Source organism: Hypomesus nipponensis, chromosome 14 (genome assembly GCF_054491055.1).
Source record: "Hypomesus nipponensis isolate SF chromosome 14, ASM5449105v1, whole genome shotgun sequence".
NCBI classification, from domain to species: domain Eukaryota; kingdom Metazoa; phylum Chordata; class Actinopteri; order Osmeriformes; family Osmeridae; genus Hypomesus; species Hypomesus nipponensis.
Genome location: NC_140374.1, coordinates 2,579,901 through 2,603,824, shown reverse-complemented (window position 1 = coordinate 2,603,824; position 23,924 = coordinate 2,579,901). Strand labels below are relative to the sequence as shown.

At 51.7% G+C, this 23,924-nt stretch overlaps 1 protein-coding gene across 1 annotated transcript; it reads right to left on the bottom strand.

Moving 5' to 3' along the window:
• Window positions 1-35: 35 nt before the first annotated feature.
• Window positions 36-23,713, bottom strand: bcl2l13 (BCL2 like 13). The gene is made up of 8 exons (XM_084672998.1): window positions 23,578-23,713; window positions 22,455-22,632; window positions 17,530-17,634; window positions 16,060-16,216; window positions 15,625-15,697; window positions 15,382-15,510; window positions 3,907-4,116; window positions 36-3,519 (listed from the first exon to the last, which is right to left on the bottom strand). The coding sequence occupies exons 2-8, from the start codon at window positions 22,567-22,569 to the stop codon at window positions 2,722-2,724; spliced, it is 1,587 nt and encodes a 528-aa protein (XP_084529124.1). The 5' UTR covers window positions 22,570-22,632; window positions 23,578-23,713; the 3' UTR covers window positions 36-2,721.
• Window positions 23,714-23,924: the final 211 nt, after the last annotated feature.

The following is a 23,924-nucleotide window of genomic DNA, read 5'->3' as shown; positions in this document are numbered from 1 at the left end:
CGTGCCTATTCATTACAAATCACAAACACCCAATGTTTAAATTATTGATTTATTCTGGTCTCAAACTGTACATTTAGGAAATGCCTTACAAAGTGCCATGTTGGGCCTTCAGAGAGCCATTCAGTTCAATTCCATCAATTCAATATTGATACTGAAGAGACTTAGAAACCCAGACTTTCCATTTTGTACATTTCAGATTAATACGTGTCAGTTTACAACACTTGAGATATGAAAGCTTCCTTTTACTAGTCAATGGGAAAAACTGTTTATAACCATTATGGCTGAAAACCCATCTATTCATTTGTGACCCATAGAGCTTAGTTCACCCAGAAGCCTTAAGCATGTGTGTTTCTTGTCTTAGCAGTAACCTGAGTCAAAGGCATGAATCGTGAGCCCTATCTGTTCAAGTATTTGAGGTCCGTTTGATTCATCTCTGTGTAGGTACTTCTAGGACTTCCATCGTTTACTCAACACTGCAAAAATAAATCAAGCATACCCCAAATATTAGCAGATACTTTATACAGGCCTGCTTAGCAGCAACTATGAGTTCAGTAAAGGTGACAAAACACTTCAGCTGAAAGTTATTACTTTGGGCCAAAGAAATTCACCACCTGGCATCAAAAGATGGCCCAAAGGTAAAACTCCTGTGCCTTACTGGTAAAATATTACTGTAGAAAATTAATAGTTGTCTTCTCTGCATACCTGAGGACTAGTTTATAGATGTTTTTGGATTCACATAGTTGAGCTTGGAGAGCATGATCTGGACAGATGTTTGTTGATTGTCAATAACAGGGCCGATGTTGGACGCTTCACTCTTAAACAAGCTCGTCTCCGTCACACAGTGAATCCAAACGGACTGAGATTGAATGTGAAAGAACTCAACTCTTCAGGTATGATAATATCCAAATGGAAAACTATTTGAATCTTTTAAGTTGTCCATAAATGGATGTGAGGTCTGGTCTTGATGAAAAGACTCGAATCTACTGAAGACCAGGAACCACCAGCGGAGTGGCTGGGTGTGTGTTAATGTTTGTACAGGTTGAGAGGAATAGCAAGGCAGTGTTAGGTGGGTCGACAGGCTGAGAAGAGGTACATTTACGGAGTCTGGCTCAGCAGGGGGCTAGAAGGTGCTTGCATAGCCAGGCCACAGCAAACATGAAAGGGGTGGCGTGACGGTCAGGCGAGGGGTAGCCCCTTGGAGGTTAGTGAAATGGGATATGTCTGGGGAGCAGGAAACACAAGATAGTCTCTCTCCAGAGAAAGGGGAGATAGAGAAGGAGAGAGAGGGGATGGAGAAGGAGAGAGGGGAGAAAGAAGGAGCAAGTCTTGAAGCAGTCATTCCCAGCCCTCCATTCCCTGACAACACAGCACCAGGAAAAGTCTTAACCATGGTGCTGCATGTATGCTGGCTATTTGTTAAGAGTGGTTTACATCGTCTTCACTTGAGGACAAGTCACATACACAGCTCTACACCAAATACTCTAAACATACATTTTTCTCGGTGAGTGAAACTCACAAGTACATTCACCACCACAAAAACAGGACTGGGGATGAATTAAAAACAGTGGGTCTATTTCCCTTCAGCTGTGACTGACCATCACAGCTCTCATCCTCAGAGTAAGCATCTCTCAACAATCCCTTTCACTACTCACAGCTATACCCTCAGGAGACAGCACTGTGAAACGCAAGAAACCGGCAAGTCCTACCGTGACATACGATCCAAGTATCCTCGCGATTATTGAACATGGAGGTACTTCAAAGATCGAATGAAACATATCTCTTTTGGGTCTGCCTGTTAACGGCTTTCAAAGCATCGATTTGTAGTACAGATAGTATTTTCATGTTGCACTTTAGCCAAAATGTTTAATGTCATTTTAAAGATGCCAAAAAACAAACAAGAGAACTAAAACATCTGCTTCACAGTTTATAGTGATGTTAAGTGCCGTGTCAACAATCTGTTTATCCACAAGGGGCTCAAATACATTGAAATACTAACAAAATAGTTGATTTACCTGCCAGGCACATCAGGGATAAGTACATGTGGTATTCAAAGGATTCCTAATTCTAAAAACAAAATAACAGTTGCTCCTCACGGGCAAAACATACATGATATTAACGGTTCTTAGACATAGGAATACTGCGTATGAGTTGGTTCCCTTCTCTGAACCATGATTTTTTTGTAAGAGACTAAAACTGCACCCAGACCCACTGGGCCTCAGACCCAGAGCGCATGAGAACAGAGAGACATCCTAGCCAAGCTGCAGCTTAAGAGTGAGGAGGAAATTAAACCTCACTCGTGAGCTCGTTCTCATGGCAGCATTCCACCCCCACCACCCTCTCCAACACAAACAAAAACCCCACAAACAACAGATCGGCCAATTGAGAGTGAGAGGGGAAAAAAATAGATACAATGTCCGTTCCGGTCGGAGAAATGCGTTGGAGCCAAGTTGGAGCAAAACAACAGGAACAGGAAGCGGAGAACCAGAGAGAGGTGCGTTTCCCCCACGGTTGTGAGCATTCACCTGACTAGGCACACAGCAGCCCTGGGTCCTGACAGAGCATCTTAGAGGAGGAACGCTGGTCTAGGATCAGCTTGTAGCCTCTTCTTCTAAAGGCACGGCTGATCCTAGTTCACCACTCCTAGTCTGAGAGGTGTGTACAGGCCTCCAGCCTGTTGTGAGGCATGAACATGTGTTGGTTTAGGACCCAGGGGCGGCCCGGCTACTTCCTCCGGTACGTCAGGGCCGTGTAGGCGACCACAGCAGCGATGGCCACCAGGGCGGCGCCGCCGTACAGCAGCACGGGGAGCTCTCCAGAGTCTGGCTCCGGTTCCGTCTGCGCGGGGGGCTCCTGCGTCGGGGTCTTGGGGGGGTCCTGGGCGGGGGGCGCAGCCAGGAAGGGGGCAGCCACCGGTTCGGGTACGGTCTCTGCCGGGGGCGGGGCTTCGGGCTGGGGTGGGTCTGGGGCAACAGCGGCCTCAGGAGGAGCTGACATGTCTGGTTCTGGTTCTGCTGGTTCTGCTGGTGCGGGGGGAGGGGGGGTAGGGGGGGCCTTGGCTGGGGATGGGGGCGCAGCCTCCACTGGGGCTGGGGGGGCCTCAGGTTGGGCCTCCAGGATCGGGGCGGCGGTCTGGGCCTCCTCAGCCGGGGCCGGAGGCTGTGCCGGCACGGCGGCAACAGATGGAACGGCGTCCGTCAGACTCACAGGCGTCTCTATGACGACGGGCTGCTCGAGGGACACCAGGGACGACGGGCCGGTTGTCGCGGTTTCCGGAGCGTGCGGCGGTGGCGGTGACACGTCCCTGAACTCAGCTCTCAGCTCTGCCAGCTCGCTGTCGGTCCCGAGCACGCTCATCATGCTCTCCTCAACCCCGCCCCCCTCCAGGAGCTCCGCCTCCTCGCGCTCCACATGGACGATGTCGGAGTTGGAGGAGTTGTTCTCGCTGCGTTCCTCCGCCAAGGCCACGCCTTCGATGCTGTCCAGGCTCTTCACGTCTTCAGGGTGGTCCATCATACTCACCTGAGGGAGTTGGAATGGACTGATTACAATTACAATGATTGGAAATCATACGGCAACACTGCCTACATTATAACATTCATTTTTCGCAGACGCTTTTATGCCAAGTGACGTAGAAAGAGGTTGACTACAATGTCCACTCTATCTTTTTGATTCAACAACATCATTAGAGGCCGACAGCGTGCCTTAGTGAGGGGCCGAACCCCAGTGGCTGCGAGGGGGCGGGGCTGCGAGGGGGCATGGCTGCGAGGGGGGCGTGGTTGCGAGGGGGGCGTGGTTGCGAGGGGGCGTGGCTGCGAGGGGGCGTGGCTGCGAGGGGGCGTGGCTGCGAGGGGGCGTGGCTGCGAGGGGGCGTGGCTGCGAGGGGGCGTGGCTGCGAGGGGGGCGTACCTGTGCCCAGGACTCGTGGCCTGCTAGGGACACGGGCAAGCTCTCCGTCTGCCAGGAGCACAGCTCACTGTTGTCTCCAGCGGCCAGCAGCGACGCAGGCGGACTCAGCTGGCCAGGAAGCTGCTCCCCAGACAGGATGTAGATGTCGTTGCTGTCCTCAGCGATGATCACGCCCTGTTCCTCCTCGTCCTCCAGGCTAAACACTGTACCCTGGAGGGGGGAGGGGCAGGGGGGAGAGAGAGAGAGAGAGAGATGGACGGGTCAGTGCTCAGTCCAAAACCAACAGTCAGTTCACCATGACAGCGTCACCTCTCAAAGGAAGCCCTGGTGCCACACCTGCCTCAACCAAGGACCGTGACTGCATTTAAATGTGGGGGTCTTTGACTGACTTTTAGCTGGAAAGAGGAACGTGAAAACATGCAAATGAAAAACACTTGTTTTTGTTTTTTCCCCTGGAAAAAGATATCCCACAGAACAATGTCAGGAGTGTAACACTGAAAGTACCTTCATATTCCAAGCCTTCAGTTTCATTTTCTGACAGGCTTACAGAAAACGTCCACACCAGCCAATCAAGACAAGCTAGCTAGCTAGTTAGCTCTGGGTGACAACTGCAAGCCCTCTCCACTGAAACTGCTGCCGACACTACTGAAGTGAGTCAACACAGCCACAGCACATCTGATGAACTGAACGTTCTCAGAAAGGGAGTCGACCACAAGTTCCGGATTAAAGACTACGGACCGGTTCTTTTTATTTGCAACCGCAGAAAGATTTGTTTACAGTTAGACAAGGCAAACACAATAAAATGACACCCTGCTCCACTTACATAAATTAGGGTTTACCACGCTGTGCCTTTTGTCTTAGATCATTATCAGACATCAGTGCACTGGGAGATGATCCACAGCATGATCAAGTCTACGTACAGCAGCTTTAAAGGTACTCCGAGGCAAAGTGGATCAATAATTCACATGTTTATCAATTATTTGGATTGTGATGACCTGCTGTAGATGTAATCCTCACTCCCAGTTTAAATCGAGGCTGTTGTTTATCGGCTGTACGGTTCAAACGTATAACTTAACGTTGCATCATGCCACACTGCCTCTACCCAAACATGGATCACTGGGAAAAGCGTCCAATAACATGCCCTCATGCCTGATGTGACATTATGACATCATTAACTCTACCAGGGGAAGGAGGTTGTTTGGCATGGCAGGCATGCACGCTATATCCAGATCAACACGCATGGATGTAGATCCACTAGGTGGATCTAGGTGCTTGCACGCCACCTAGTGGCGTGAGCTACAAACCAAAGATCAGGGACCCTCTCCTGGTACCGTTGAGGCTTTTACGCCGTTACAGTAGCTACACCCACTGCAGTACGGCGACTATGTAAGCGGAGGGAAAAGAGAGTGGAGCTATTTCTGGTCTAGGTGAGAGACGGAGTTTGAGCAGAGGAAAACAATGAGCCGCAGTGACTAAGGGATGTGCTATGACCAGCCAAGCCCCTGGGGCGTGCAGGGGCTGGTGCACTGCTCCAGGGCTTCGGCTCTGCTAGCTTGTGCAAGGCGGTTACTGTACGTGATGTGTCACCCTTCCAGCCCGGAGGGAAGCAGGCCTCTCTGCTCCGGGGGAGATGTTTGAACGCGTCTAAAACCCGGTCGTGAGTCCGTCACTGCCAACCCTCCAGGATCGAGTGCAAGGCTCTTCCTGGGACTAATACAGTCTGAAAAGAAGCAAAACTACCACCAGGAGCCAGGGCACAGAGCCAGACTGATCCAGGCTTGGACAGAGCCCAGGGTATGGACTGGCCAAGCTGGTCTAGACTGATATCGGTCCAGACAGATGGGGTTATCCTGGGCTCCCCTGGTGGGCTGTGGTGCGTGTCTAACAGTTCGGAACATGTCAAGCGCCTGAAGGGCACAGACTGCATTCACGCAGGGAACAGGGCGGGGGGGGTTTCACAGGCAGAGAGAGAGAGAGAGAGAGAGAGAGAGAGAGAGAGAGAGAGAGAGAGAGAGAGAGACAGCAGAGAGAGAGAGACAGCAGAGAGAGAGAGACAGCAGAGAGAGAAAGAGACAGCAGAGAGAGAGAGAAAGCAGAGAGAGAGAGAGAGAGACAGCAGAGAGAGAGAGAGACAGCAGAGAGACAGAGAGAAAGAGCAGAGAGAGAGAGAGAGAGAGAGAGAGAGAGAGAGAGAGAGAGACAGCAGAGAGAGTGAGACAGCAGAGAGTGAGACAGCAGAGAGAGAGAGAGAGAGACAGCAGAGAGAGAGACAGCAGAGAGAGTGAGACAGCAGAGAGAGAGAAAGAGACAGTAGAGAGAGAGAGACAGCAGAGGGACAGCAGAGAAAGAGAGAGACAGCGAGAGAGAGCAGAGAGAGAGACAGCAGAGAGAGAGAGAGAGAGAGACAGCAGAGAGAGAGAGAGAGACAGCAGAGAGAGAGAGAGAGCAAAAGCAGGGCACCAAGGACAGAGAGTGGATGTGACAGGAGAACAGTTCTTGAGGAGACCCGCTGTGGAGAGACCAGCACCAGATCGCCCAGCATGCACCCATCTCCTTCCCCCTGCAGGGCCTAGCGTACAGCTCTGTAAAGACGCATTGTTCTGTGGGTCACAAATTGAAATGCGACGTCCAGAGGATTTCCACTTTGCATTCTTATGGCTTGTTATAGCCCTGGCCTATATGTTCTATCTATCCATCTATGTAAAACCCTAGCTTCGGTCTGTAGGGACTGAAGGTTATTCTCCTTACAAGGACATTCCAGAGGGTGGGGATTAAAGCAGATGTCCCAACCCTGCATCCACTCTCGTCTGCTCTGTAAGCTGATTGGAGTGTGTGTGTGTGTGCGCGTGTGTGGGAGAGAGGTTGGTAATATTTCCAAAATCCCCCTAATGGCAACCCTGCCAGGGAGTGACCAGCCAACAACAGAGATATAACCTTAGATTCTTTATAGCATACACTGGCGTTTGTTTTAGCATATATTATATATAACTCACCTTGGGCCTACAGACGTTCCTAGGCCTGTCAGTTATCTCTCCGCATAGATCCAGTCTCAAGAACGTATCTTAGAGCCCTCCGTAGAACAATCATTGACCTTATCACATACTGCAGACACGGCCAGATAAAAAGCCCTATCTGCCGAGGAGTACTACCAACCGTGACAACAGCTTCTGCTGAAACATAGACAGGCCAGGCACATTGTGGTACAATTCAAGCTGACCTTGGATTACTAACAGCAGAATGTTTTGGGCAGACCCAAAACCTGTCTGTAGCAACCAGCTAAGCTACCATCAAGAGAATCGTCTGATTCATGTCGAATGTATTCGTCAACAGGCCTACCTGGCGAGACGCACACAGCAGTGGAGATGCAGTGCAGTCTAGTTCAGGAGATAGATTCTCTTCAATGAAACTTGCTGTGATCTAGCTTCGAGGACACAGTGTGAAGTGTATCGCTGGAGTTCTGTTAACTGCTGTGCCGTGGTGAAGCCACTCTACCACTGAGCCAGGAGGACAGAGTCTGGGAGGGGCTGGTTGGTTGTCAGGCCTATCCTACTGGTCTCCACCCTTCCCCCAAGACACACACACACACACACACACACACAAACACACACACACACATTCCTGTCAGAGGAAGGTAGACTGCCTCCTGACAAACGAGGGTGGAACCCCTTACACAACTCTTCCATCTCCTGCTAGCATGTGTTCTACAGCACCTGGGCTCTACAGCACAGGGCTCTACAGCACAGGGCTCTACAGCACAGGGCTCTACAGCACAGGGCTCTACAGCACAGGGCTCTACAGCACAGGGTTCTATAGCAGTTATTAATGGTTGTCATTTAACCTCTCAGGAAATGGGCCTGGCGCATTTGCACACAACAAGCGCAAAGCTTGCTACATTTCTTGTTTTAAGCATTTCTACCGTTAATATTTCTATTGTACCATGTACACTGTTGTAATTACCAAATCTACAGAACAAACGACTGAAAAGTGTAATCGTGGCATGGTTATCAGAGTTCCTAAGCAGCAGCTCTCAGCTCAGATTTCAAGCAGGAGCGCAGCTCGTCTCTTAATGAACATGTCTGAGACACAGTCCGAGGTGAACACCATGGCCCTAACATGCCTCCATCACACACCCACACCAGGAACATGCTAGTGCTTTCCTGAGCACCAGGTGGTGCTAAGACCTTCTGGGACATTATTCTGTTTCTAAAACACTAGTGAAAGAGTTCTGCATCAGAAAGACAAAGGAGGGCGATCCTGGTCGAGTGGTTGAACTTCTCCCCTCCAACGTACGACGGGTGAATCCCCTTCCTCCGAGTCCCACTCAATGTCTCACAGGTTCGTGTCATTTAGCGGTCACCCAAAAGTTAGCATTACTGTCCACATGTCACATCTCCCTGCCAACCCTCCTCTCCTCAGGCTGGCTCAGATTACCGCTCTGCAGGTTGCTAAGGCAACACACCGCCCGTCCTCAGCGTGAAACATTGATAGAAGACCTTATTGTATGTATGCTGTAGGTGTGTGTGTACAGATTGGCCAACGTGCCATGAACACTGGACTGAACATGGTGTCCTGTAGATAAGCTGGAACTAGACAGTTGCGAAAGATTAGAACTCAGTAACTGCTAAGACGAGTAAACTCAATTCAACATCACTGCCTTCGGTTTATTTTGTAAGTCTGTACGTTCAGTAGTCAGATGACAGCCAGCTATACGACCCTTACAGTGAATCCTGAACAAAATGTCCCCGCAGGAAAAAAAAAAAAAGGGGGGGGAGATTCACAGACAACACGCTGTGCTTACTCAGCCTGCCCCTGCCTCGCTGCCTCGCCCAGCGTTAGAGAGTCCGGGCCTGTAGTGAAGGCTTCACCCTGCGAGGCAGCCGTTGACCTACAACGCTACACGGCTTCTGCGTTCCCCTCAGGGCCCCTTCAAACAATACTCCTCCCAATTAGCACGGTGGACTGCCTCGAAACAACCAATGACATTTCAGGCATCGCACCAACGCCCATTCTGTAGCGTGTACACTGAGACACTGTTAGTGGGGTTTTGATTCCATTCAAACTTCCCTCCCATCACGGCTGTCCGGAGGGAGCGAAAATTCCATGAACTTCATGTTGAAAGACTATAGTGACTCAAATGAACTTCCCCAGAATCAGAAATCCCATTACCCTTCCATCATCCAGATTATCTCTGACTCCACTGGGCAACTGTGAGAGAGGTGGGGAGGAGACGAGAGAGAGCTGGTCCTGTACTGACCGAGCTCTCAGGCCTTGGATTAAAGACACATTAGCCGTCATCTGCATGAAACTATCGCCGGTTTATTCTTAGTCAGAGAAAGAGAGAGCGGGAGGGAGAGAGCGGGGAGGGAGGGAGATCCAGATGGGTCCGTTACCTCGGGTACGTAGAGTACCCAGCAGGGTTCATGTGTAGCAGCTGTTGGGCCTGACAGTCAGACAGCCTTGTGTGAGTTTCGGACCATTTCTAACCAACTCCAACCTCTAACCTGCCTGTTCTGTAGAGGTGTAGAAGGACAGGCACACAGGCAGCACGGACCATAAACAAACAGCCGGTCAATCCAAGACCTACGGTCCAACCCTTTTCTTCTAGAAGCCTAGTTTTCAAGAGTCATTGTTCCTGCTGTGTAGGTCGTGCTGCTTGACTACCTCTGTCCCACAGTGTCACATCAACCCCTGACCACGATTCGGAATGAATCAACGTGGAATGCGTGGAGAGCTGGATGAACTGACTGATTGGGTGGTTAGATGGGTTACAGCAGTGAGGGGAGACGTGTTGACGTGTTGGCCTAGCTCAGGGGTAGGCAACCCTGGTCCTAGAGAGCCACTGTCCTGCATGTTTTAGATGTTTCCCTGCTCCAGCACACCTCATTCAAATAAATGGGTCGTTATCAAGCTCTGTGGAAGCCAGGTAATGACCATTCATTTGAATCAGGTGTGCTGGTGCAGGGAAAGATCTAAAACATGCAGGACAGCGGCTCTCTCGGACCGGGGTTGCCTACCCCTGGCCTAGCTGGTGTATAGGTGGCCAGCCTGGCAGAGCTAGCGGGCTAGCTGGTGTATAGGTGGCCAGCCTGGCAGAGCTAGCGGGCTAGCTGGTGTAGAGGTGGCCAGCCTGGCAGAGCTAGCTGGCTAGCTGGTGTAGAGGTGGCCAGCCTGGCAGAGCTAGCTGGCTAGCTGGTGTAGAGGTGGCCAGCCTGGCAGAGCTAGCTGGCTAGCTGGTGTAGATGTGGCCAGCCTGGCAGAGCTAGCTTGCTAGCTGGTGTAGAGGTGGCCAGCCTGGCAGAGCTAGCGGGCTAGCTGGTGTAGAGGTGATAGCCCGCTAGCTCTGCCAGGCTGGCCACCTCTACACCAGCTAGCCCGCTAGCTCTGCACGGACGGCAAGTGGGTCGGTCTGGACCCTTGGTTTGACAGGATTAATATCTGAGGTTTATTTCTGTACTGCTCACAGCCCAGCCTCCATCACACACACACACACACACACACAGCAGCTATCTCTTATATAACAGCACAGCAGAGCTGAGCAGAGGCCATGTTGACATGCCCTGACACAGTCCAGACCATAATACTCTAAAAACCTCGCTTAGAAATATGCCCTGTACATGAATCACTAGGCAACCAGCTGTACCAAATATCAAAACAGTATGGCTACTAAAACGTATTTTGACCGAAGTGACATGCAGGGTACATGACCTTCCTGGAGACTCCTGCGCACAACAGGGATGTCTGGTCTGAGACAAACACCACAACATAGAAGCCCTGACTATGATGGGGCAGACTGGAATCAACAGCAGTCACAGGGCCTTGAGGGGTCAGCTGAAGACCCCCCCCCCCCCCCCTCCCAGTGAGAGTTGTATTACATCAGCTATGACGATCTCTGTAATCCTTCATGCCCAAAGTGCTGCGTCAGAACACACGCAGCAGTTTTACCAGTCTCTCTCCTGAAGGACAGAACTGCAACTCTGAAGGGCAGAGAGAGAGAGGGGGAGAGAGAGAGGGGGAGAGAGAGAGGGGGGGGAGAGAGAGAGGGGGGCGGAGAGAGAGAGAGAGAGAGGGGGGGGGGGGGAGAGAGAGGGAACAGAGGCAGCTAGGTAGGGGGTAACCCAAGTCGGAGGAACACCAATAACCTTCCGGCAGCACGACCATGGAATGCCCGATGCTTTCAATATCAACAGTGAGCCTCGTGCACTTCCAACTGATCTCCTTCCATCCTCCTCCTGCTCTCTCATTCCGCTCGCTCATCTCTCACTGTCCTTCTCAGACCGTCTACTCAGTGGTTTACCATCTGCGCACACACTCAGTTCTGAGTCGTCCGTCTTGTGGTTGCCAAATGGAGTGGACGTGACATGAGGTCACGATCGTACGTGGGATCTGATGTACGCAACAAAGACAGGACATGAGCGAGGGCAGGGTGTAGCTGTGTGAGAGGGGGGGGGGGGGGAGACCTCATTACTCCACAAAAAACTGGAGTAATGAGGAACATGTCTGCCTCTCTGTTCGGATGCGTTGCAAGCCGTCCTGCGACACCAGATGCGTGTAGGGTTGCACCCGCAGCGTTCACAAGTCTCCCTACACTCCACTTGACCGTCAAACGAGCTGAAACCAGATCTACACAACAGTATCGTTCTCTTAAGGTTCAGGCTTGATTCTACAACCACTTGCAGTCTAACACACACACATACACACGCAGGAAATGATCAATGTTGTCAATACCTCACTGTCCAAACATCACACTTGCACACACCAAGCCACCCAACCCCGGGACGTCCTACCTAGATTGTGTTTGGTCTGAGCTGGCGACCGCGCGGACAGAGCTTCCCAGGGCAGCAGGACGGTGAGGAGCAGGAGGAGAGCAGAGGCAGCGGGAGAGAAGTGTGCACACAGGCAGCTGGCACAGTTCTGGAACCTACAGAGTGCTGCTTAGGACTTCTCACTGGCTGGTCAAGCCCTCCCCCTAAGAGTCTCTCACTCACTCACTCACTCACTCACTCACTCCCTCCTTCTCACTACCACTCTCTCCCTCCAGCCCACGCTCTTCTCCTTTCCTACTCCCTCTCTTCTCCTTTCCTACTCCCTCTCTTCTCCTTTCCTACTCCCTCTCTTCTCCTTTCCTACTCCCTCTCTTCTCTCTCTCCGTCTCTCTCTCTCTCCGTCTCTCTCTCTCTGTCTCTCTCTCTCTGTCACTCTCTCTGTCACTCTCTCTGTCACTCTCTCTGTCACTCTCTCTGTCTCTCTCTCTCTGTCTCTCTCTCTGTCTCTGTCTCTCTGTCTCTCTCACCCCCTCTCTCACCCCCTCTCTCTCTGTCTCTCTGTCTCTGTCTCCCTGTCTCCGTCTCTCTGTCTCCGTCTCCCTGTCTCCGTCTCCCTCTCCGTCTCCCTCTCCGTCTCCCTCTCCGTCTCCCTCTCCGTCTCTCTCTCCGTCTCTCTCTCCGTCTCTCTCTCCGTCTCTCTCTCCGTTTCTCTCTCCGTCTCTCTCTCCGTCTCTCTGTCCGTCTCTCTCTCCGTCTCTCTCTCCGTCTCTCTCTCCGTCTCTCTCTCCGTCTCTCTCTCCGTCTCTCTCTCCGTCTCTCTCTCCGTCTCTCTCTCCGTCTCTCTCTCTCCCCTTCTGTGCCTCTCTCTGTCTCTCTCTCTCTCTCTCTCCCCCCTCTGTGTCTCTCTCTCTGAGCTGTCACTGTCCATCCTGTGACATAACAGCATGCAGTGACTGTCCTAGTCAGCATGGCCGGGGGGGGGATAGAGGGGGGGAGGGGGCGACCCACTGCAACCTCCATCAGAGCCATCTGTGACGCAACACACACACACGCAAAATACGATTTAACCTAAACGCCACGAACCCAGCCAGCTAACCCTCCCAACACAGCACATGAGGGCCAGCAGGCATCCGACAGTCGACTCCTGACTGGCCATTAAATCAGAGGCCAGATGGGTGAGGTGAACCCGGTCTAAGACACACACAGAAACAACCCCAATATGAAGTTTAGCCCTAACAAGGAGCATGCTTAGCATAAAGCATGACATCACGATGGAAGTATACGACCCAAGCAGCGACACAGCTCATGTAAAGTAGCTGTTCATCTGATAGTGTCGACAACGTCTCCTTAGTTGGGTCCCTCGGGCGAAATGAAGGGATATCTCATCTGCTTTACATGCTGTTCAGACCAACTATCCATATCAGTAAAATGCACCTCTGTATGCAGCTCTGGACACCAGAGCAGCGGAGAGCAAAGTCCACCAGGGCACTGTTCATCGCAGCAGAGCAGAAAAACACCTCTCCTGCCATTTCTGACAAACGAGTAACCAGAGCCGAGTCACATTCACCACTCAAACATCTAAAAATGCGACTTGTTTATCCGACCAGTTTGCGTTTTTGGAACACTTCCAGTCGTTGAGAAGGGCAAAGCAACAGCGCGTCGAATGCTTTTGAAAATGTGTGCGTGACCTTGGTGTCAGCAAACACTTATCAGGCGACGCATGTGGTCGTGGTGCTCTCTCCAATCACTCAGTGTGGTCTGAACTGGGAGGGCAGAGGGTTGCCAGGTTGGTAAAGGAGTCCTGGGCAGATTAAGTGACTGAAGGAGAAAGGCCGGGTGGTGTCAGGTGACACAGGGCCCGCACGGAGGACAACGTGGTCAGAGAAGAAGGTTTATCTCCCCCAGCAGAGAGAAAGATACAAGGAGGATCCAGTGTAACTGACCTACTTGTGCTTCCACACCACACTGAACAGCAGCACTGGAAACCTAAATAGGCCAGTTACACTCACGCACGTAATCCCACATCTGTCGGCAGCACCCGCCCTCGAGCCTGCAGGGTCTCGCGGGGAAAAAAAACACACAATCCAAAACCAGATATAAACACTCTTTCATACCCTGGAGCCATTTAACTGCTAAACTCCAACAGTGAAGTAATACCAGCTCATCCACCCAAACATGGTCGGCAAATATTTATTTACATACAGTACTCCATTTTTATGATTTTAAGACAGTAAAATTTAGTCTGTTTATACTTTCTCTGTGTGTGTGTGTGTGTGTGAGTTGGGAAATTGTGTGTGTTATTGTTTGTGTTTAAGTGCTGCACAACCAATAGCCGCAAATAAGTTGTACTTCTTTACCGTTTGGGTAGCTCTCTGTCCCCCTCTGGTGGTCATTCTAGATAACACACCCTGATCATTACCCTTTCCTGACTCAACCATGGCCTGGGTCTTGGAACTGACACACTTTCCCATGACTCCCTTCAGTATCTCTCCTCAGTCCTGTCCTCACCCTCACCTTCTCCCTCTCCCTCTCCCCAGCCTTCTCCCTCACCTTCTCCCCAGCCTTCTCCCTCACCCTCTCCCCAGCCTTCTCCTTCTCCCTCACCCTCTCCCTCTCCCCAGCCTTCACCCTCACCTTCTCCCCAGCCATCTCCCTCTCCCTCACCCTCTCCCCAGCCTTCTCCCTCACCCTCTCCCTCTCCCCAGCCTTCTCCCTCTCCCTCTCCCTCTCCCCAGCCTTCTCCCTCACCCTCTCCCCAGCCTTCTCCCTCACCCTCACCCTCTCCCCAGCCTTCTCCCTCAACCTCTCCCTCTCCCCAGCCTTCTCCCTCACCCTCTCCCTCTCCCCAGCCTTCTCCCTCTCCCTCTCCCCAGCCTTCTCCCTCTCCCTCTCCCCAGCCTTCTCCCTCACCCTCTCCCCAGCCTTCTCCCTCTCCCTCTCCCCAGCCTTCTCCCTCTTCCCAGCCTTCTCCCTCCCCCTCACCCTCTCCCCAGCCTTCTCCCTCACCCCAGCCTTCTCCCTCACCCTCTCCCTCTCCCTCTCCCCAGCCTTCTCCCTCTCCCTCTCCCTTTCCCCAGCCTTCTCCCTCACCCTCTCCCCAGCCTTCTCCCTCACCCTCACCCTCTCCCCAGCCTTCTCCCTCAACCTCTCCCTCTCCCCAGCCTTCTCCCTCACCCTCTCCCCAGCCTTCTCCCTCACCCTCACCCTCTCCCCAGCCTTCTCCCTCAACCTCTCCCTCTCCCCAGCCTTCTCCCTCACCCTCTCCCTCTCCCCAGCCTTCTCCCTCACCCTCTCCCTCTCCCCAGCCTTCTCCCTCTCCCTCTCCCCAGCCTTCTCCCTCACCCTCTCCCCAGCCTTCTCCCTCTCCCCAGCCTTATCCCTCTCCCCAGCCTTCTCCCTCTCCCCAGCCTTCTCCCTCTCCCCAGCCTTCTCCCTCTCCCCAGCCTTCTCCCTCTCCCCAGCCTTCTCCCTCTCCCCAGCCTTCTCCCTCTCCCCAGCCTTCTCCCTCTCCCCAGCCTTCTCCCTCTCCATCTCCCCAGCCCTCACCGTCTTTCCTGAGCTCTCCCTCACCCTCTCCCCAGGAATACTTCCCCTGTACTCTACCACACCCACTCCCCAGCCCTCCCCCTCTCCTCTACCCTCCCCCAGCCCTGCCCCTCTCCCCTCCCCTCCACCTCCCAGTCACCCCTCTCCCCCATGTTGGCCAGCTCACCCATCCCCCCTGCTGGATGATGTAGTAGGCCTCGGCCTCCTCCAGGAAGCGCACCCCCAGAGGCAGCAGGCTGGCCAGGCTCTGGCCCTCCGCCTGCAGGGCCTGGAGCAGCACCAGGGGAACCAGCACCTGGGGGGGTGGAGAGAGAGAGTGAACCCTGATCCGGAGAATCTTCCAACCAACCTCCTCCAGCCCTTCAGTCAGATGACACAGTCAGGGGGGGTCTCAACGCTCCTGTCTCACCTTGTTCCAGCCTCCTTGAGAGTGGCAGGAGATCTCAAACACAGCGTCTCGGAAATGCTCGTAGTCCAGAGGGCTGCAAAACACACACACGGTGGTGACTGTAATGACCTTAGAATGACCTCAGTGTAACTAGAGAAAAAGGACAACATATGTTAGATCTCATCTTTCACACAGCACACTCACAGCCCCACATCAAACAACCTGTGGAAAGCACTCCTCACAACTATTTCATGGTTATAAATAGACCTCGTGGAAGAAAACCCGACCTTACTTAACATCCATGTGATGCAAAACCCACAATTACTAACCCTGACTTTTACTTACCACACAGATGAGCCACTAAACCCCCTCCCCCAAAACACACGCAAATAGACCCACACACACCCAGACCAAATTCCTTCACCAAGCGTGTGACCGTGAACAGCCGGTTCTTACCGGCTGAGCAGTGTGTGTGTGGCGGTGCCCAGGTGCGAGTCCAGCTCCTGGACCACACGCTCCCCGAGAGCAGACAGACAGTCTTCTATGGAGCTCTCTGGGTTGACGGGGCTGAACACTGGAGACGTGTGGCAGTCGAAGCCTGTGCTGGTGAAGGCTACACACACACACACACACACAGTTGATATACAAGTAGGGTTGCAAAGGGGCAGAAAGTTTCCGGTAAATTTCCAGAAAGTTTCCACAGGAATTTTGGCTCGGGAATTTAGGGAATTTTGAAAATAAAACGTTTTTTTGCAAAAGCATATAACAGGGAACTTAAATGTAGTTGAGAACAAATCTATGCATGCCCAGCTCAGCTGGACCCTGAATGCAGCTGGATGGGAACATTGCCTGCCAGAAACATAAACGTAAACATAAAACGTTATGTCGTTTTTGAACGTATTTGTCATCATTTTGTCAGCGTCGGCTTCCAATTCATTTTCAATGAAACCGGGCGTTGACGCTCGCGTAGGGCATTGTGGGAGCCAGGTTTCATCGAGAATGAATTGGAAGCCGCCGCCGCCCGCCGCCCGCTGTAGTGGACACGCACGATAAGAGCGCCAAATTGCGTAGAGGCCAAGAGCGGTATTGCAAATAGAAAGATTTCAGTTATAGCTTGCAACATATTTAAAGACATTTTTGGAGCTGTGAACTGAGTTAAACATTTTTAATTATAAACTATGAACTGAACTAGTTCATGTAGAAAGTGAACTTTCCCCAACACTGTTTATGTCTGTATGTCCACACAAAAGTACACCATCACCTCGATTATTCGCGGCTTTCGGGGTCCATCAACACGTGCAAGTTGGGCAACTACTACTCACAAAATGTCAAAAAAGTCATTTTTAAAAGTTGTATTATAAATGTTTGCATGCATGTCTGCTTATGACAAGGTAAATAAAGTTAAATTACCCCCAAATTTCCAGTTTATTTCTGTTAATTCCCGTTAATTTCCGTGGAAAGTTTCCAACTTTGAATATTCCCGGAATTTTGCAACCCTACATACAAGCTCTGAAAGCATCTAGACATCCAGATTAAGCTCCAGCAACTGTTAGTCAGTGTATGTGGGTGCGTGTGTGTCTCTGTGTGCACGTGTCTGTCATTGTGTGTGTGTGAGTGTGCCTGTCTTTGTGTATGTGAGTGCGTGTGCATGTGTGTCTCTATGTGTACGTGTGTAAATGTGTGCACGTGTCTGTCATTGTGTGTGTGTGTGAGTGTGCCTGTCTTTGTGTATGTGAGTGCGTGTGCATGTGTGTCTCTATGTGTACGTGTGTAAATGTGTGTGCGTGTCTGTCATTGTGTGTGTGAGTGTGTGTGTCATTGTGTGTGTGTGTGTGTGTGTATGTGTGCGCGTGTGTGTCGCTTTGTGCGTGTGTGTCATTGTGTGTGTGTGTGTCATTATGTGTGTGTGTGTGTGCACACACTTACAGGCTGAGATCTCATCTTCTAGTTTCCTCAGCTCATCCTCGATGTCTCCCTTTATCACTCTGTTCCTCTCTCTCCTGCTCTCTCCATCCCCCGACGACAGGTCATCTGAAACAACAACAAAACTAGTTAGGACATTTCATTACATTAAGGTTACATTAACCATGTTACAACATAGAAATACCTGCAGTGAAATCACTATAATTACATTCCCTACATTTAAAGCGGAATAGATTACAAAAGTGTTTACACATTATGGGGAGGGGTGTGAGAGGATGTTGTACAAGGGCACAAGTTAGTTACAACAAATTATACCGAGTCGTTCTGTCTCTCTGCCACCCTGCCCAGCCTCCAGTCAAGTCCATCACCTGAGAAGAATCTTCCGGAGAGAGCTTTGATCTGGCGAGGAGCGAGAGGCTAAACGCAGACCAAACGCAGACCAAACCCAGAGCGGTAAGCGGTCTCCTGTGACTATGCGAAATAAACGCCCAATCATTCTCTGTTGATGTCCGTCAGGGAGAGAATCCATTCTGGCACTCCCCCACTCCAGAACAGACACCGTGCCATCGTTTTTACTAGACAAACTCAAATAACAGTTTTGGCTTCCTTCTGGCGGTTTTATTATTTTTATTTTTTTGTAATTAATACAATTACATTTGATGATAATAATAATAATAATTTGATAAAGTTGTACAACAATCCATGTAAAGCAATCTGTGCTGTTCAGATCCTGATTTTAAAGGATGCCCTGTTTGAAGTACAAACTGAAGATCACCAGCATACATTGAGATCATATCCTAATGCTTTACAGAGTTTGGTTGGAAGGTTCTAGAAAAGGAACAAACTGAACTACATAGAGAAACTTTTGGAATCAGGCTACCTCACTGGGTTGGCTAACAGTACAGTGTGCTAGGGTTGATAAGACACCATTCAGATACCAGTTCCATCCTAATGAGAGTGTACTATAAGGCTTGTGCCACCACAGATCTGCTGCTAGCACAGCTAGCTAGCACACTGGCTCTGTCCAACTTCCCACTGGTGAAACACAATAGGATAGAAAATGAGAGATGGAACTATGAAGCCAACCACACAGAGCGATGCATGCCCCCTAACCCTAACCCTAACCCTAACCCTACGGCACAGCAGCAGCATCTCTGGTTACTACATGCACATGGTTTACACAACACAGAGCAGTCATTGAAGGGTTTACAACAAGCCAGGGGTCTATAAGGGCTGTAAACAACTGTGTCTGTGATGTACCCTACAGCCTGCCTCCTGTGTGCCCTCCTCCTACTCACTCCCTGCGTCTCCTCCTCTCTCCCTGCCCCTTCTCGTCTCTCCCTGCCCCTCCTCCTCCTCTCTTCCTGCCTCTCCTCACTCCCTGCCTCTCCTCCCTGCCTCTCCTCCCCCTCCTCCTCACTCCCTGCCTCTTCTCCTCTCTCCCTGTCCCTCCTCCTCTCTCCCTGCCCCTTCTCCTCTCTCCCTGTCCCTCCTCCTCACTCCCTGCCCCTCCTCCTCACTCCCTGCCCCTTCTCCTCTCTCCCTGCCCCTCCTCCTCTCTCCCTGCCCCTTCTCCTCTCTCCCTGCCCCTCCTCCTCTCTCCCTGCCCCTCCTCCTCTCTCCCTGTCCCTCCTCCTCACTCCCTGCCGCTCCTCCTCACTCCCTGCCTCTCCTCCTCCTCACTCCCTGCCTCTCCTCCCTGCCTCTCCTCCTCACTCCCTGCCCCTCCTCCTCTCTCCCTGCCCCTCCTCCTCTCTCCCTGCCCCTCCTCCTCTCTCCCTGCCCCTCCTCCTCTCTCCCTGCCCCTCCTCCTCTCTCCCTGCCCCTCCTCCTCTCTCACTGCCCCTCCTCCTCTCTCACTGCCCCTCCTCCTGTCTCACTGTCCCTCCTCCTCACTCCCTGCCGCTCCTCCTCACTCCCTGCCTCTCCTCCCTGCCTCTCCTCCCTGCCTCTCCTCCCTGCCTCTCCTCCCTGCCTCTCCTCCCTGCCTCTCCTCCCTGCCTCTCCTCCCTGCCTCTCCTCCCTGCCTCTCCTCCCTGCCTCTCCTCCTCACTCCCTGCCCCTCCTCCTCACTCCCTGCCCCTCCTCCTCACTCCCTGCCTCTCCTCCTCCTCACTCCCTGCCTCTCCTCCCTGCCTCTCCTCCCTGCCTCTCCTCCCTGCCTCTCCTCCCTGCCTCTCCTCCCTGCCTCTCCTCCCTGCCTCTCCTCCCTGCCTCTCCTCCTCACTCACTGCCCCTCCTCCTCACTCACTGCCCCTCCTCCTCACTCACTGCCCCTCCTCCTCTCTCCCTGCCCCTCCTCCTCTCTCCCTGCCCCTCCTGCTCCTTTCTTCCTGCCCATCCTCCACCTCCTCCTCTCCTCGCTTTCTCAAATGCATGTCTTCCTTGCCCTTCACTTGTGTACTAACAGAGGACCTCTAAGGCCCTGCTCTGGTTGCATGTGAGCAGTCATGGACCAACACACTCCAGTCAATTATTCACAACATTCACACTGGAGCCACAGAGTTGCTCTGATGTACAGAAACAGCACAATGCCTTCCAGTCCTTTAAACACACCCACCTGCTTATGCAACATCCTCAAGAGGAAGCCATTCATTCAGAGAGGATTGTGGCATTGGGAAAATATGAGTTGAGAGATTTCATTGGTTCGCTTCCTGTCCATCTATTGAACTTTGTTGGCTACTTCTCACAATGCATTTGGTGCGCCAGGCGTTTTACTGAGCCCAAGGCCAGACACTCTCTGCACTGTTTGAAAATAGGAAGTTTGTTCGGATACACGGCATCAATCCAGGAAATGACTTCAAGCTATCGTTTTGATCTGACTTCGAGTTGAGTTTACTGTTAAATGCATTGCCTACGTAAATGAAGGGGGGTGATCGGTGGTCACCAGATGTGCCCAGTTTGTGTGCAAAGCTACACAGTCTGAAGTCTACAATGGTATGGAGGGCTCAGTCATCCTTCTCACCCCCATGCACTGTCCCTGACTCATCACATTTCTCTTCCCCCCCCCCCCCCCACACACACACCACCAGACACACACACACCCCACCAGAAACACACACAATCTCTGCTACTTAGTCACACTGGTGGGGCCTGTGTTGGTTTGGTTTCCCAGGGTGAGAGCGCTGTCTCAGCAGACAGCCAGTCAGGAGCAGTCCCTCACTGGGCCCGGGGCGGGAGGCGTGTGAGCGACCTGACGGTGATTACACATGACAGCCTGTCAAAGCCTGGAGCGGGCCGAGCGGAAAACAGGGATCAGGCACTCGTCCCTTCCTCCCTCTCTCTCCGTCTCTTTCCCCCTCTCTGTCTCCCTCCCTCCCCCTCTCCCTCTCCCTCTCCCTCTCTCCTTCCGTCTCCCTCCCTCTCCTTCTCTCTCCTTTTCTGTCTCCCTCCCTCTCCTTTTCTGTCTCCCTCCCTCTCCTTCTCTCTCCTTTTCTGTCTCCCTCCCTCTCCTTCTCTGTCTCCCTCCCTCTCCTTCTCTGTCTCCCTCCCTCTCCTTCTCTGTCTCCCTCCCTCTCCTTCTCTGTCTCCCTCCCTCTCCTTTTCTGTCTCCCTCCCTCTCCTTCTCTCTCCTTTTCTGTCTCCCTCCCTCTCCTTCTCTGTCTCCCTCCCTCTCCTTCTCTGTCTCCCTCCCTCTCCTTCTCTGTCTCCCTCCCTCTCCTTCTCTGTCTCCCTCCCTCTCCTTTTCTGTCTCCCTCCCTCTCCTTCTCTCTCCTTTTCTGTCTCCCTCCCTCTCCTTCTCTGTCTCCCTCCCTCTCCTTCTCTCTCCTTTTCTGTCTCCCTCCCTCTCCTTCTCTGTCTCCCTCCCTCTCCTTCTCTGTCTCCCTCCCTCTCCTTCTCTGTCTCCCTCCCTCTCTCTCCAATATTACCATTGGGGAATGACAGAACTGAAAAACATGAGATATAGGAATCTTCTGCATAATCCTCTTGTTTTCTCTCCGCCTTCAGTCTCTCTTCCTCTCCAGAACCAGAGGCTGAAGGGATGAGCAGGGCTCCAGGAGAAGGCTTGCCCTCTCTCTGAGGACACCAAGTCAGGCTGGGCACGAACCAGCTGTGCTCGCGCCGTGCTCGCGCCGTGCTGGCCAGTCAGAAAGCACCGCGCTATAAAAAGCTCCCGAGTTGCAGGGGCCTATGATTAGGAGCCGTAACGACACCTGACTCCATCAGAAACTGCCCTCCAGGAACCCCCTAACCTGCCTGGTCAGCGACCCTCACAGGCCACACGTCACACCAGCCACACGCTGTCCTTCAGTCTCAGCACACCATTAACAGGCAGACATACTGCACACCAGGAAGTGAAGCCATGTCTGCTACAGAGGAAAGGCAGATGAATATGGTTACTGGGCAGCTTTGAGTATGGATACATTACAACCTCAAACGCTGACCTCTAACCCCTTAGGCACTTGTAATACCACAAGTGTTTAGACCACACTTCATCACTCTCCAATCTTGGCCAATGTACAGGTAGGGCTTTGAGGTTGCTTAAAGAGGTGACTTAAGGTGAACACGGCCACCCTGTTCAAGCAAGCGGTCAGAGTGAGACTAGACAACCACAACTAGGATACCCCGGCACTCAAAAACAGTAACAAAAGTGAGATCATAAGTCAAAGGAACACGACAGGTTTTCTTGTCAGTGAGTGTCAAAGCAGCTACGACCAGATATCTGTACTGAGCGGACAGGAGTGCCTGGTACATTCTCTCTTCCACTCGATCCCCACCCTGTCTACACCCTCCCAGACAGGGGTGCCCCCTCCCTGTCAGGGATCTGGAACAAGCACACCTAAAGGAAATTCATTCTCACATAAGTGGATGGCTGGTACACAGGAACTCTCACCCTGGGAACAGGTGGGGTGTGACTCAGGGTAGCAGCATATCAACATACAGTAGTTAATGACTATACACACACACACACACACAGTCGTTTTTACCTTGGGCGTGTGTCCGCGAGGCGGTGAGCAGGCCAAGGTAGTTGAGGACGACATACTTTGTCTCGTAGTGGAAACCCACAGGCACGTTGGCAGCGTCAGAGCCCGAGGCAGCCATCAGAAAGATGCAACAGTCTTACAGGCACATGCAGAGTCAAATCCGGAGATGTCCTCGAAACTCCTGTGGACGCAAGGAATGTGTTATTATAGGGACGTTGTACTACACTGGACCAGTCATGTGTAGTTTATGCGTGGACAGGAAGTTTAACTTGTGAATGACTTCACTCAGAGGTCACGTGGAGGTCTAGCGTCCACCAGATGGCATAATAACATTAAGACAATATGGTCGTCCTCCCGTTTGACATTTTATATCATGAGTTACGTAAACCACGTACAAGCATGGCTACATGTAGGATTGGTTGACGATAACACGTGCAGTGGCCGGTCGGAATGGAGGCCAGTGGTTAACCGGGACTGAACGTCCGCTTGTTCACGGGACGAGCAGTTCATCCTATCCCATATTGGTAGTTGAGTCGTGTGATACGGTATGCTCATGTGCAGCACAATAAACAAAGGGCCAGAATGTCTTGACCCGAATGCTTTTCGCTGTCATGTTGAATAATAACCAGCGAGTGGCCAATGTTGCCCTGTACCAATTATTTAATTAAAGCTAGTAACACTTACGCTACCAGTTACTTCCGCCCTCTGATGATATTGTAATTCGAAATGATGATAATGGCACAACTCCAGTATTAGGTTTTGCAATAAATATTTAGTTGCTACACCAGGCGATGTAGACAGCCATATTTGTAAGGTGTAGTGCCGTGTAACGTGCATATACATGACATTGGTCAAAAAAAGCTGATAACTCGAGTTATTCATCAATCTACTACTAGCTCGTGCAGTTGGAATCAGCTCGTAGACCCATTTTCGCACGCGATGTACTACTGAGATCACGCGATTCTATCTAAGACATAGTCGCCAACTAGCTAGCATGCTAGCGACCACACCTCCTTCCTCGGGCGTGCATGGACATATGCAATTCCTTCCAGGTTGCTACAATACAAAGATATTAACAATAATAGGCAGTTGCAAATATCGTACCGAATGCCCGAGTGCAGCTTACCTTCGGCGTCAGGCAGATTCAGTCCACAGAGTGACAAAGGAAAGATAGTTTAGGAAAGCGTGCGACTGCACACACGGACACACTCCCCTCTCTACTCTCAGCAAATCAGAGACGGCATGGGCCGAACGTGTATAGAGAGAGCACTACTGGACTTGCCCCACTCACTAAACTAGCACTTTCTCTAAAACTTGATCAGACAGACATCAAGCGGTCAACTGACATGATCACACTCGGTTGTGAAAAACAAAAGTTACACATGACAAACTTACCAAACCTTCATAACCATATTTTGTTTATAAAAAGCTGGTGTTATAATAATACATTATACAACATAACATTTTCGCTTA

Bases quoted from the DNA above. Each gene is read 5' to 3' on its own strand.
- bcl2l13 (XM_084672998.1), bottom strand. From the start codon at position 22,569: ATGGCTGCCTCGGGCTCTGACGCTGCCAACGTGCCTGTGGGTTTCCAC. The intron at 17,635-22,454 runs GTAAAAACGACT...TTGTTGTTTCAG, and splicing joins CTCGCGGACACACGCCCAAG to ATGACCTGTCGTCGGGGGAT. The intron at 16,217-17,529 runs GTAAGTGTGTGC...GTGTGTGTGTAG, and splicing joins AGAAGATGAGATCTCAGCCT to CCTTCACCAGCACAGGCTTC.